The 15,001-nt window shown below is 35.8% G+C and overlaps 1 protein-coding gene across 5 annotated transcripts in view; it reads left to right on the forward strand.

Annotated features, from left to right (window-relative positions):
* SLF2 (SMC5-SMC6 complex localization factor 2) overlaps positions 1 to 14,687 on the forward strand; it is a 40,323-nt gene extending 25,636 nt beyond the window's left edge. For 4 of the 5 annotated variants that reach the window (XM_020870594.2, XM_020870595.2, XM_070470036.1 and 1 more), the window contains 9 exons: positions 338 to 440; positions 1,031 to 1,207; positions 2,506 to 2,603; positions 3,166 to 3,253; positions 4,738 to 4,869; positions 5,292 to 5,369; positions 7,457 to 7,543; positions 9,708 to 9,776; positions 11,772 to 14,687. In XM_020870594.2, the coding sequence (XP_020726253.1) occupies positions 338 to 440; positions 1,031 to 1,207; positions 2,506 to 2,603; positions 3,166 to 3,253; positions 4,738 to 4,869; positions 5,292 to 5,369; positions 7,457 to 7,543; positions 9,708 to 9,776; positions 11,772 to 11,807 (868 nt within the window). In that variant the 3' untranslated portion in view covers positions 11,808 to 14,687. Of the gene's footprint in view, positions 1 to 337; positions 441 to 1,030; positions 1,208 to 2,505; positions 2,604 to 3,165; positions 3,254 to 4,737; positions 4,870 to 5,291; positions 5,370 to 7,456; positions 7,544 to 9,231; positions 9,363 to 9,707; positions 9,777 to 11,771 lie in introns of those variants that run through there. The other variant, XR_011488603.1, reaches the window with a different exon arrangement.
* Positions 14,688 to 15,001: the final 314 nt, after the last annotated feature.

Below are 15,001 nucleotides of genomic sequence, written 5' to 3' on the forward strand. Positions count from 1 at the left end.
CACCTTCTACATAGCTCTCAGACACCAAGAGCAACAGGGAGGTTGCCTTATAAAAAGCAGCTGTTTGAGGGAAAACTAATGTATAGATGGAAATCAAATTTACCTGGAGTGGGAAATAGCTGATTAACTCAGACCTGACAAAGACTCTGGGAAGTAATAGAATTGTTCTATTTCTTGGTTGGGATGGTGGTTACACTAGTATATACATATTCATCGAAATTTTAAATGTGTATATTTCTTTTATCATATGTAATTATACCTCAGTAAAATTTTTGTTGTTCAGTGCTTCTCAGAATTTTATTCCTAATTTCTCACTGCTTTATTCACTTTTCTATAGTTCTGAAACACAGGTGACATTGGGAGTGAAAGAAAATGAAGATTCATCTTATAAGCCAATTTTTTCATCTCTCCCTGAAACCAACATTTTAAATGTGGTTAAGGTAGGAAAAAAACTGTTTTGTATGTCTTTAGCACAGGACTGGAACCATTTAGTTTTTTGCTTAGCAATTTTCAAACAAAATCACTAGTGTTTTACCATGGCATTTCTAGTGTCTGACATTCCTTAGCAATATTCTTTGTATTAAAACTTGATTTTACTGTTTTTATTTTTGTTTTAATATTATGAGCAAAAGGGAACTTTAAATCAGCGTTATGTGTTTAAAATAGTTCTAGGAATACCTTTACCAAGAAGCTTTTTGAAACTAATAATTTTCTAGAATTAGAATATACAAAGAAAAATTGTTTACAGTATACCTTAGTGACCAAGAATTAATAAGTGTTAAAACATCTTTAGTGACTAAATCGAATCAATAGTGATATTGAACTGTTAAAGTCTTGAAAGTTAAAAATGGAGAAGAAAATATTTAGCAATTCAACTATTAACATGAATGTTTTTTGCCTTTTCCTAGACAGCTGATGTTTTGGTTTCTGTATAGTTCCTGTTTGCATTTTTTATCAAAAAGTTTTTATACTGTAAACTCTTCAAGCAGAATATATTTCCTAAAGTTGTTTTGTCTCTGATGTATGTCAGTTTCTAGGCTTGTGTACATCTATACATCCAGAAGGTTACCAGGATCGTGAAATAATGTTACTGATCTTAATGTTGTTTAAAATGAGTTTGGAAAAAGAACTGAAACAGATTCCTCTAGTAGACTTTCAGAGCCTCTTAATAAACCTGATGAAAAACATCAGAGATTGGAACACAAAGGTAACATTACTTAAAACTTAAGTGCATGCAGAATTGACAGTTTCTAACCTAAGTTGAGATCTTCAGCAGATGAAAACTTAACTGAGGAAAGGATTGTCTTTGCTGGAACTGTATTTAATTCATGAAACTGAATCTTTTCTAAAACTGAAGCTGTTCATTCAAAAAATGTGTTATGTTTATTGGGGATTAACTGTGAGCCAAGTGTTATTAATACAGGTGCTAGAGATAAAGCTGTGTGAAGACAAAACCCTTGCTCTCCCTGCACTTTTTAATCAAAGGGTTAGGTTATAAGCAGTGTAAATGTAGATTATAATATCATTAAGTTATAGTAAATGCTACAAATTACAGTAAAGCTGGACAAGGCAGTGATCCTCTGCTATTTGATGTGTTAGGCTTTTTAAAATTACGCTTTTCGACCTTTTTTTGGTAGAAAGTGTCAAACGTGCTAAAGTAGGGGAAACAATTTAATGAACCCCTAAGTACTTATCACCCAACTTCAGCAATTATCAAAATGTAATCAATCTTCGGCTTCCCAGGTGATGCTAGTGGTAAAGAACCTGCCTGCCAATGCAGGAGACGTAAGAGATATAGGTTCGATCCCTGGGTTGGGAAGATCCCCTGGAGGAGGCCATGGCAACCCACTCGACTATCTTGCCTGGAGAAGCCCATGGACACAGGAACCTGGCGGGCTACAATCCATCGGGTCGCACAGAGTTGGACATGACTGCAGCAACTTAGCACAGTACACAATCTTATCTCTTACCCTTATCCTATACTTCCTTTCCTTTTTTTTTTTTTTTTTTTTTTAAATTTGGCTGGCCAGTTGTGTCTGGCTCTTTGGGACCCCATTCACTGTAGCCTACCAGGCTCCTCTGTCCATGGAATTTCCCAGGCAAAAATACTGGAGTGGGTTGCCATTTCCTTCTCCAGGGGATCTTCCCGACTCTTACTAAGGGATTATTTTGAATACTGAAATAATATTTAAACTTGAGGATTCCTAAATTCAAAAAATTCCTGGTCAGGAACCTGTATTGTGCAACTCTTATTATATACCTTTGGAAACTGGTATTTGTATTTAGATTATTCTTTGAAGGACTGTTAAAATCAACGTAGATATGATGTAGCACAAAAGTTAAATAAAATTCTGATAAATGTATTTATTCAGTTTACTCTAGAGTTTAAGATAAAAGTCTGTGTGCTCTTTTTGTAATCTTAAGTCAAGAAGGGACATGGATGATCTGTTAGATACTTGATTCCACTAACTTATGTGAAGAGTTTTGCTCATGGTTTTTTTTCAGGTGCCTGAACTCTGTCTGGCCATAAATGAACTCTCCACTCATCCCCACAACCTTCTCTGGTTGGTACAGCTGGTCCCTAACTGGACATCACGTGGAAGGTATTGAAAAGTGAGAATGAAACATTAGAAAAATACATGTTTACATTAATGAAATGCTTTTAGGTCCTTTATTTCATCATTTCTTGAATGTTAAATCAGAGTCTTTTATTTGATATTAAATTTTAAGAAAAGCCATTGACAGCCTGATTCTGATTCTCAATTCAGATCACTTTGTAATAGTCTTGATTGTTAATTTTAGCTTTAGCTTATCTGATAACTTAATATAGATGGCATATACCACAAAAATGAATCAAGTTGCTTTTTTATTTTGCTTTAATAAAAAGAAATTCCAGCAGTAAAATAGATTTTCTAACAGTAAATCATCAGGGTCAAAGGTAAAGGCTCTCAATGGTTTTCCTGTACTTCAGACAACTTTAACTTTGTGTACAAATATTTTACATGAAAATGTTACTGTTCTAATAAAGTTTATATATTCTTATATAGCCTTCTCTTGAAACATTAGCAGTGGTGCAAATTAGAAGAACTTCTTTTGGCTCTTTCATTTGCTTCTTAAACAGTATTGATTAAATGCATCCTAAATACTTTAAAATTCTAATTTCAGGCAACTGAGACAGTGCCTCAGCCTAGTGATTATTTCAAAGCTTTTGGATGAAAACCGTGAAGATATCCCTAATGTGAATAATCTGCAGGTATAAATAGCACTTTTTTTTTTTAAGTAAGTGGGAGAGACGTACAGAAAAAAATGATGGGGAAAAAAAAAAAAGTGATGGGTCCTGTGTCAAAAGTCCTGCAGTTAGAGCTTAGCTCTTTGGCCAAATACTGTTCATGTAATTTTTTGCATGGTATTTAACCAGTGTGAGACCCAGTTTCTTTATCTGTGAAATGGAGATGGTATGATACCATCTACCACATAGGATGGTTATAGACAATTAGATGCATTAATTTATAAGAAGTGCTGGGAAAATCATAATATGCTATATAAATGTGACATTTATTATTTCACCTTGTCAACGTTAGCAATTTTATCACGAGATTAGAAATTGCAAAACTATTAAATGTTAATTACATCCTGTACCTATTTTTATATTAGTCTTTAAATTATGGGGCTTAAATGTGGTTGCCCTTTAATTAAGTACTTGTTCAGTAGTGAATATATCATGTATATATGAGTGTATATAAACATGTCATATAGAAAACCCATTCTGAGAAGTCCTGAAGGCAAAGTGGAGATAGAGATTCTGGCCTTGAAAACAAACTGTACTGGTTGAAACAATTAACCAATCATTGTGGTACAGTGTAGCAAGAACAGTGACAGAAGTATGCTCAGGGTGCTGTGGGACAGAGAGATTGAAAAGGACAGCTGTTCCTATATTAGTAGAGTTGAAGTAGATTTGATTCTATATTTATGGGGGGACCACACTTGAGCTACCAGGGTAATTAGAAATAGCTCTCGGTCCTTTCAGTGATATTACTGCCATCAAAAGAGAATTCTTTCCAGAATTCAGTGACTTCTGTTCACAAGGATGAAGATTCAACTTTGCTGACGTTCAAATAATTTTTCATAAAAAGTATTCACTTTGACCTGTTTGGTAATGCAGTTTGGTCTCGTCCTCAAGTTTTCATCCTCAATTAAAAGTACTAAATCTTAAATTTAATATCCCTTTTAGGGAATTTCCTGGTGGTTCAGGGGTTAGCACTTGGCACTTTCACTGACAGGGCCTGGGTTCAATCCCTGGTTGAGGAACTAAAATCCTATAAGCCTCAAAGTGCAACCAAAAAAATTAAAATTAAGATCCCATTTAAGCAGTTGACTTTTTTTTCCCCTCTCTCATTTTATTACAGTGAAGTTTAACAGTACATAAAGGACACATGAACCTTGGTGGGTCAGTTGGAGACTGTTTTTTTGGTTGCACCATGTGGCATGCAGAATCTTCCCTGACTAGGGGTCAAACCTGCGCCCCCTACCTTGGGAGTGTGCAGTTTTTAACCACTGACTGCCAGGGAAGTCCCTCGGTTGAGGACTTTTAAGTAAAGAATAAATGGATATCACTGAACTTGAAGAAGCTAAATTAAGAGACGGCAAAATGAACAGAGGACACTGAAAAAAAAAATGCCTAAGAAAGAGCAAGTGTATTGCCTAATATGTTTCATTGTCTCCTCTTTCCTTTGATAGATATCAGTCTTACATCGCTATCTTGTGCAAATGAAGCCTTCAGATTTGTTGAAGAAAATGGTCTTGAAGAAAAGAGCTGAACAACCAAATAGCACTATTGATGATAGTCTTCATTTGGAACTTGAAAAGCAGGTATCCAGGGCTAGATCATCTCAAAAGAGTACATTTGAGCACAACTTGTGATAGCTTCCTAACCATAGACATTTCTGAATTTAGACACTGGATACATTGTAGCATAGTTATATGGTGAATATTTTTGTTTATTGCTGTCATAAAATCCTTCAGTTAACTTGAAGATTGAAATAAAAGGATTGTTGGTAATTTAATACTGAGTATTTTTCGTAACCCTTTACTAGGGCAGTCATGAGGTGGTAAAAGGAATGAACTTGAAGTAGAAACCTTAGATAAATACTTGACTTTTGCTTGCTTACCAGTCTAGTTAACTTCAGCAAATCCAGTCCTTCCTGGGCAACTTCCCTAATGTTTAAACTGGGATGACATGTATTCTACCTAATTTCATCCATGGGTGTTGACTTTATTCATTTCTCTACCAGGCATATTACCTGACCTACATTCTTCTTCATTTAATCGGTGAGGTTAGTTGTTCTCACTCCTTTTCTTCTGGACAACGGGTAGGTATTTTTTCATCCTTTTTGTTTTTAATAAATGTCACTATTGATGGAATAATGATCATTTTTTGTATATGAGAAAATATAATAACTTTTATCAAATTCACTTTGGATTCACTGTCGAAATAACAGTGTACATTGAAAAGGGAGAAGTGATAGTAACCTTGCAGCCTTTTTTTTTTTTTGTCTGTACTGAGTCTTCATTGCTGTGCAGGCTTTCTCTAGTTGCAGCAAGCAGGAGCTACTCTCTTATTGCAGTGTGTGGCCTTCTCATTGCGGTGACTTCTCTTGTTTTGGACCACAGGGCCTAGGATATGTGGGCTTCGTAGTTGCAACTGGCAGGCTCCATAGTTAGAGCACACAGTCTCTAGAGTATGTGGGCTTCAGTAGTTGTGGCTCACAGGCTGAGTTGCCCCATGGCATGTGGAATGTTCTTGGACCAACCTGTGTCCCCTGTATTGGCAGGTGGATTCCTAACTGCTGGACCACCAGGGAAGTCCAAACTTAACATTTTTTTTTCTTGCCTTGCTATAAGACTTAAAAAATCTTAGTTCCTCAACCAGGGATTGCAGCCAACAAACGTTTGTTCTGTTTATTGGAGTGGAACTTAACTGTGATAACTTGGCAGAAGTGTAATATATTAATATCAAAATCACCGAATACTAAATGAGCTAGCTCTTAGCTCCATTCTTCCCATGTCTGCTCCCACTCTATTTCCTTTTTTCTTTAGAAATAATGTTTGCCTTCAAAATTAAACTGATGGTAAATCAGCCTACTCTATATATATATATACATTCCTAAATTATCTCCCTATGTTAAGATTTTCATTTTGAATTATTTATTCTTCCTGTACTATCATGTTCCTCATTTGTGGGGAAAATTCTTGTTTAATTCTCCATGTTTCACACTTTAGGTAATCCAACCCCTGTTTAAAACTTTGTATCTCCTTAGACATGATTAAAAAGGACCCACGACTGCTTCCTGTGTTTTTATAAACACTATTGTACATAGAGCTATCTTTGCTCTCCTGATTGGAACCTAATATAATCATCTGTGGGGCTTCCCTAGTGGCCCTAGTGGTAAAGAACCTGCTTGCCAATGCAGGAGACAGAAGAGACGTGGGTTCCATCCCAGGATCAGGAAGATCCCCTGGAGAAGAGCAAAGCAACCCACTCCAGTATCTTGCCTGGAGAATCCCATGAACAGATGAGCCTAGCAGGCTACAGTCCATAGAATCACAAAGAGTCGGACACAGCTGAAGCAACTTAGCATGCATGCAGTCATCTATCTGTTCTTATATATGGTCTTTAAATTTTTTAATTATTCTGATTAGAAAACAATAATCATTGTGTTAAAACTCAATTACTATAAAACCATGTAAGGTAGAAAGTGAAAGACTTTATAATCTAGTGCCCTCCTGTAAATGCTCCATAATTTATGGATATCCTAACATAATTACATTTTTAAAAATTATGTCATGCTATTCACATTATTTGTAACTTCTTTTTTGCTCCACTGTAATTTACTTAGCACTTCTGTCTAATTAAACTATAGTATTCCAGAATCTCTACTGATGAACATTCCTTTTTTGGTGATTACACACAGTACTAACATGAACCTTTGGAAGCATTTCTGTTGGGTAAATTCCTAGAAGTAGAAATGCTAAATCAAAATTTGTAAAGTTTTCAAATTTTAATTATTGTAAAATGATTGTTATCACATTTACCTCCTCAAAAGTGTCCATTTACATTCTCACCTTAGTATATATATAAGTGTGACTCTTTTAAACTGTGCACTTCTAAAACTTAGGACACTTAATTTTTCAGAAAACTATTAGTAAACCTTGTTTTGTAAAAATCTTTATTTTTGTGTATGTTTTATGCATTAACTAGCAATAAGCTATAACTGTCTGATTGTTATGGCAGTCACTACATTTTACTCATATGACTGCTACTGTGTTGGACAGTTAATATCAGAAATTGCTAAGGTAGATTTTTTTAAATGATTGTCAGTTCTAGCTACATAATCTCTTCGTTGTTCATTTGTAATGCCTTAAAGTTGTTTTCATCCTTCATATTTGTTTTACACAGAAACACTTTGTGCACCTCTGTGGAGCTTTGGAAAAGCACATTAAGTGTGATATTAGGGAAGATGCAAGACTTTTTTATAGAACTAAGGTAAGTATGCCTTTTTCTTAATAGTTTTGTTGTTTATTTATCGTTGGCTTTATTAATATTTGAGTAAGAGAAGCCTATAAGCCTCTTTTTTAAGAACATATAACATTAGAAATAAGACTTTCTCCTTTAATTACAAATTAGGTTCGTCTGAGTACTTCTAGATAGATTGAAAGTGAAGGGGAAAATCTCAAAGCAAAAACATTTAAGACAAGAAGCTGAACAGAAAAGCTGAATATAAGAATATGGAGTTAGGAAAGCAACTTTAGTATTAATAAAACAATTTGACAACTTTTCCTGAAACATAAACACCACTATTTTTAAAACATTTTCTTCCAAGGATTTTTTTTTTTTATTTTATTCTTAATCATCCTTTAGCTTTTGCAGTGTAGGGGTGATTCTTTCTTGCCATTTGTGTTTCAGTCAGTTCAGTTCAGTCACTCAGTCACGTCCGACTCTTTGCGACCCCATGAATCGCAGCACACCAGGCTTCCCTGTCCATCACCAATTCCCGGAGTTTACTCAGACTCATGTCCATCGAGTCGGTGATGCCACCCAGCCATCTCATCCTGTCGTCCCCTTCTCCTCCTGCCCCCAATCCCTCCCAGCATCAGGGTCTTTTCCAGTGAGTCAACTCTTCACATTTGTGTTTAGATAGTCATTAAAAGTGAGGTTTCGGCTTTGTAATTAGCTGTAAAGTCATTTCAACAATGCCCGTTTAGATTTAGTATCTGTATTTGTTTTAATAGATCTAAGTTAAATACCAAAAGGAGTAGCTAACAAAATTATATTAGATTGCAGATTTTCAAATGCAGGTAGGAGATAGCTCTTTGGCTTAGAGTGAAAACCAGTTTCAGAAACACATTCTTTTGAACACCGACTAGTTACTGGCCTGTAGAACTTGGTGGTGGTGGCTGCTGCTGACAGACATGCTACAGGGGACCACCCCCAAGTTTTTTGCTATTTAAAGCCAAGAGGCTGGGCATAGACTGGTGCCAGGGCTCCTCTTACTTAGAGTGGAGAGTGACACAGAGATCTATGGAAATTGCTTCAGGGGGCGGTCCTGCTGAAATGAATGAATTGCATGCCTCTCCACAAGCCTCTAGTAGAAAAAGTGCTGATTGTTTTGGAGAAACTGAATCTGCCAAACTGTAAATGGAGAAAAAAGCAGACCTTACAATTTACTTTATAAACTTAAAGCAACTGTAAAATTCCTGACCCTTCTAAGATATTTTGTTGGGACTTCCCTGGCAGTTCACTGATTAAGATTCCACATTTGCACTTCAGGGGGCACGAGGTCAATCCCTTGTCAGAAAATTGAGGTCTCACATGCTGCACAGCACAGCCCAAAATAGACATACGTAAATACGTACAAACATTTTGTCAGGCAATTATGTCCAAGAACTAATTGAGAATCCTCTAGTGTGGTAGGAAAGTTTGAGTTTCATACAAAGACTTAACTAAAGCTCCAAATGTAGGAATGCGTCAGGTATTTATATATAAAGAGGATTCATTGTGCAGTCTACCTTTCAGCAACACAGATTCTATCCAGACTATCTCAGCTTCCTGCTCTTAAGTGAGTCATTTATCACTTTCTTTGTTTTTGAGGCAGAGATAGCAGAGTTTTCTATGGTGCAGGGGCTTGGCACCACTAACCCCCACATTGTTCACGAGTCATCTATACTTTGCAGAATCCTAGAGGGACTTAACACGCAGTTTTGGATCTCCTGTTAATGTGAAAAGGAGCAAATAACAACCCTCTTTTGTGACCTTGAGTCAAATAGAACTTGAAAGGCAAGGAACAGCCAAAGCCTTGGGTCCTGTAAGTGTGGGAAGCCCACTCTTCAGCTTTCCTGTTGGGTGTTCAGAAGCCAGCGAGTTGAAAATTGGTGTCTTGAATGCAGAAAACATGGTTTTTGGATGATCTTTAGTTAACTAATGGGAAAATGGAGTCCTAAGCATTCAATATCTTAGACATGATGATGAAGAAAGGTCTTAGTTAATCACTGTGACTTGAAAACCCCTCTAGAAGTTGAGGAGTTTATTCTTTCTTGACAGAAACTACATTGAGTTGTTGGGGGTGGGTCTGTCACAATTATCAGGTCTTTTGTGTCAAGTCTTAAATTGTTTTGATCTGATCTCTTTTCCCCTTCTTTGTATTTTTAAGGTAAAAGACTTGGTTGCCAGGATACATGGAAAATGGCAGGAAATAATCCAGAACTGTCGGCCTACTCAGGTGTCATTTTATTAGACAATTTTTATTTGTTTTCAATTTGTTGTTGTTCAGTCACTCAGTCGTGTCTGACTCTTTGCAACCCCATGGACTGCGGCACGCCAAGGTTCCCTGTCCATCACCATCTCCCAGAGTTTGCTCAAACTTATCCATTTAGTCAGTGATGCCATACAACCATCTCATCCTCTGTTGTCCCCTTCTCCTCCTGCTTTCAGTCCTTCCCAGCATCTGGTTCTTTGCCAGCGAGTTGGCTCTTTACATCAGGTGGCCAGAGTATTGGAGCTTCGGCTTCAGCATCAGTCCTTCCAATGAATATTCAGAGTTGATTTCCTTTAGGATTGACTGGTTTGATAATATTATTTCTTCATACTGTTCTAAAAAAGCATGACAAAGTACTTCTAGATATCTTATGATAAACTGAAAATTCCAATATAGTCCTTTATATATGTTTTTTAAATTTTTGTTCTTACATTCATTAATTTATTTTCAAAGGTGGTTGACCCTATTTTAAAATGTTACATTGCATCCAATGGGGCTTATTTCATGTGGAGTATTTCTTAATATCTTTATTGAGATAAAATTCACATGTCATACATTTCACCCAATTAAAGTGTACAGTATTTTTTAGTATATGCACAGTTGTTCAATCATCACCACAGTTTAACTTTAGAATATTTCTGTCACTCCAAAAAGTGACACTCATACCCATTAGCAGTCACTCCTCATTCCCCAAGCACCTGCACTCCCATCCCCACTCCCCACAAGCCCTAGGCTACCACTAATCCACTTTCTGTCTAAATATATTTGCCTATTGTTTATATCTCATACAAATGGAATCATATATGATGTAGTCTTTTATGACTGGCTTCTTTTACATAACGTAATGTTAATACATGTTTGGCATGTTGTATGTCCTTTGTATTGCCAAATAATACTCCACTATATGCATATATCACATTTTATAATCTACTTATTAGTAGATTTATATAACTACTTTTATATATCTGCTTATTACGAATTGTTTCCACTTCCTGGCTGTTGTGAATAATGCTTCCATGAACATTTGTGTATTAGGTAAAGTGGTTGCACTGTTTTACATTCCCACCAGAATGTATGAGGTTTCCAGTTTTTCCACATTCTTGCCAACATTTGTTGTTATCTGTTTTTCAAATATAGATGTAGGGAGTTGGATGAGGAATGTCATTGTGATTGTAATTTGCATTTCCCCAATAACTAATGATGTTATGAGCACCTTTTTATACATTTTCTTTGAAGAAGTCTCTACTCAGATTCTTTGTCCATTTTTTAACTATGAGAATTCTCCATATGTTCTAAATACAAATTCCCCCATTAGGTACATAATTTGCCAATATTTCCTCCCATTTTCTGTGTTGTCTTTCATTGTTTTGATGATGTTATTCAAAGAACAGAAGTTTTTCATTATGATGAAGTCCAGTTTTTTCCCTCTTGTCACTTGGGGTTTTGGTATTATATCTAAGGAGACTTTCCATAAGAAAGGCATTATTTAAACACTTGCTATTGAGTTTACCAACTACAGTACTAAATGGGATTGTATGAAAGTAACAGGAACACAGAAGTCTTTGAGAAATATTATGTTAATGTTTTGTTGTTCTTGTTTTAGTTACTAATCTCCATAGACTTCTTTTAGGCCAGCCTTTTTTGCTGATGTAGCATTAAAATAGAAAAGAATTTAATACCAAAACTTTGTTAATCAGCTTAACGATTTCATTAATCTTTTTAAATACATCCCTCCACCTGTGTGTGTTGCTGACGAAAACAATTTATACTTAAATTGTTAGACTATAAAATGTGAAACTTGAATCCGATTATGATAAATTATCAGAGAAATGTACTATGTCAACATTTTATTAATTTCATTATTAAAGCCCATTGTCTGCTGATTAGCAGTTTTATAAGGATTAATTTGTAATCTGATTTTCCTTTATCCTGTTTTTTTTCTTCCCTTCCCTTTTCTAGGGGCAACTTCATGACTTTTGGGTACCAGATTCTTAACAGAAGTTGCAGCAAAAAAATTTATGAACCAAGAGAAATTCAGTAAGAGCCTTTCCTAAAGGAATACTACAGAATCCAATGGAAATCTAAGAAAATGTGCAGCAGATGTGCTACTTGAATATCTAGAATGAAGCTGGTAATGAAGAAATTGCCATTTCTGAAGCAGATATGAAATATAATCTGATTAATTAAAGCAACTGGCCTTTTAAAAGAGAAGAATTCCTTAAGAGGGGAGAGGTAGAAGCAGCTGACAGTTGCATATCTAACCTTCCCCTTTTTACTCTTGTTAAATTGTAAGCCTGTTATCTTTTTTGGGGGATTGTATTTGCAGCACTTGGATAATCACAGGAAGTATGTAAGAAAGGGCTTGGACCAACTTGAAAAGCTGGACCTGGAAACCAAGATCAAGTTCCAGTTTGATTTAATTTTCTTTTTAGTTATTTTATGACTCAAAGGGAAATCTTAGAACTGAGTTTAGTAATTGAAAGGATAAATCTTTTCTGTTACTCCTGTAAAACCACTGGGGTGTTTCAATCCATGCATTTTTCTTCACTATTCAAGATTATAAATCTGTCGGGTTTTTAAAATACATTTAAACAAACAGTTGAGAAATAAAAGTTTGGTACATTGTCAGATCCCCTTTAGGGGAAGAGTTTAAGCTATAAAATAGTGGCTTTGTTTTTATTCCAAAACATACATATGCTGTTTGTTTTGGATTTATTTTACATGCATTTATATATATTTTAATACTGGTAAAAGCTTAGCATCTTGGCTAAATCTTAGAATTCTGGCCCTTCGTAGCCATATTACAGAAGTCTATTGTAAAAGCTAAAGGTATGAACAGGTTTCCAAAAACTTTACTTTCATGAGTATATAACCTTAGCAGAGACCTGAATAACATTTATTCTTCGGTACACTACGCACGCGTGTGTATGTATGTATGTGTGTGCGTGTGTGTGCTTATATTTTAAATTTGTTGCACTTGAAAACCACAGCTGCTCTAAATTCTTAAACACTGGAAAGCCATCCTTTGGTTTCATTGGTGGAGGGTTAGGAGAAATGCACATGCTGGTCTTAGCCCAGGGCCCTTTGAAGCCTTCGGTAGTAATAGACTCTTACTAGCTAACTGAAGAATTCTTTTGTTGACTGAGTGTCCCTTTAGGAGGGTTGGTTTCTTGAAAGATGATGCCAGCTTTGTTTTTCTTTCTTTCTATATTGACTTGGATGACACTGCTCTCCTGAGCACTCTGCTGCCTCCAGTTGTGGGAAAAGGATGAAGGGAAAGGGATTTGGACTTGATGTTTATAGTTTGAGAGGGGAGAAAATAAATTTGGAAAAATAGCTTTCTACCTCTAATTGAGGCTTAGCAGTAAAAAGCATTTTATCTTAAATTTTCATTTAAAATAGTAACTTTTGAGCCCATGTCAAACATTGAGCAGTTAGAGATTTTATAGGGAAGACTTAAGTTAATCTAGTCCTTAAGAACCCTGACTGAATGAGGCTTCAAGAGTCAGACCAACAAAAGTTTTATTCTGTGTTGCGTTTACTGGTAAGAATATTATTATCTTGATACTACCTCTCAAGGGTATTGTTAGAAAATGCCACTTACGGTTAATGAGATAGATACAAAGAGTTATATTGACAGAAGCTTGAAACTCTGGCATCTATCTGCCCAACAGTGGGGGCTTTCACTCTCTGTAATTTAATATTTTGTAGATATACATTATTTGTGTGTAATTTTATAAGTGTTCATATTTTTCTCATTTTGCATTGTGTAAAGTGTACAATATCTCAAAGTATAAAATACTGCTTATTATTGCTTGTAATTACAGTGTGTAAATATTTTCTAATTGTGTACATTGAAAGGGGGAACGAGTGGGTTATTCAGGTTTTTTTTTTAAGTGACCCTTTTGTATTGCAGTTTCAACAGATAACTGCTCATCAAATTTAAAACCACTTTGATAGATTTTATTTAGGAGTTCCAATAAGAAAAGTCTCTATTTTTAATTGTCTCTCTCCATTGGAAAAAAGTTCATCATCTGTCCCTTTAAAATAAATAACTAAACATCAATTTGAACCGTTACATATATGACTTGGTAGATATCCTTAGTCTCCAGGTCATATTCCAACAGTATTTTCACTGGGGGCTCAAAAGTTTTTGTGAGTCTCTTTAGCACAAGTAGCCCATGGTTTTTCTCCCAAGTCAAGTATTACCCTTCACCCTCTGAGTCCCCATGCTTTGTCTCCCTCCTGCTGCTGTTGCCCTGTGAATGGGATGGTAGCGGGGGCGAACATGTTCGTTGCACAGAGAATGTCAAGTCACTTTTTGGACTTGGCAAACAAAGCTTGCACTGAGTGGTGGTGTGTTTGGCAATATTACTGTGTCAAAAATCACCTTGTCTAATTTTCTGGATCTGTATGTCAAACTTATTGCCCTTATTGCAAGCTGAAAATTAAGGTACTTGCAAGTGTTTATGCTTTTGTGTGTAACTGTTTGCCTTATCTAAACTGCTTTTCTTGTTATCCTAAAGTATAATTCTGTTGGTTATATCATGTTAAGTGAAGAGGCTTTCCATGCACAAAATGCATCTATGTAGCAGTAAAGTAACATTTGTACATTTTCTGTTTGTCTCCTGATGGCAGTGGTGCCTTTGTCACCTTTAAGTACAAGTAATAGCTTGCTTTTGACTTCACAAAAATCTCCCCGGACATAGAAGAAAATGGCGTGTTGTCATCCAGGCTCAGTTGGAGTATTTGCATATTTATTTCTGTCAAAATAAGGATAGTTGGTGGGGATGGGCCAGTAATAATGTGTGGAGTCTTTAAACCAAGAGTAATTTTGAAATTTAAAAAATAAAAATTGAAGAGGTGACCCATTAACGAGTGACTGAGTTGGAGAAGTAGAGGAGGACCGCTCTGGTTTGTCTCTTTAGGAGGCACGTTGGAGTACAGGTGGCTTGGGCATGTAGCGTGTGATCTGCGGTTATTTCTTACTCATTAACAGTGTTGGTGCACCTCATTATCTGTGCATTTGTTTTCCCTGGGCAGTCCTGTGAGCCAGGTAATCCACCAGCTTTTAGGAAGTTTACAAGTAATTGCAGATTTCCTTTTTCTTCCTGTTTTTTTTTTTTTAACAAATTTTATACTACGTCTTGTTTAAAGTCCTATGAATGTATGTGTCTGCTATTAAAATG

Source organism: Odocoileus virginianus, chromosome 7 (genome assembly GCF_023699985.2).
Source record: "Odocoileus virginianus isolate 20LAN1187 ecotype Illinois chromosome 7, Ovbor_1.2, whole genome shotgun sequence".
Taxonomy (NCBI): domain Eukaryota; kingdom Metazoa; phylum Chordata; class Mammalia; order Artiodactyla; family Cervidae; genus Odocoileus; species Odocoileus virginianus.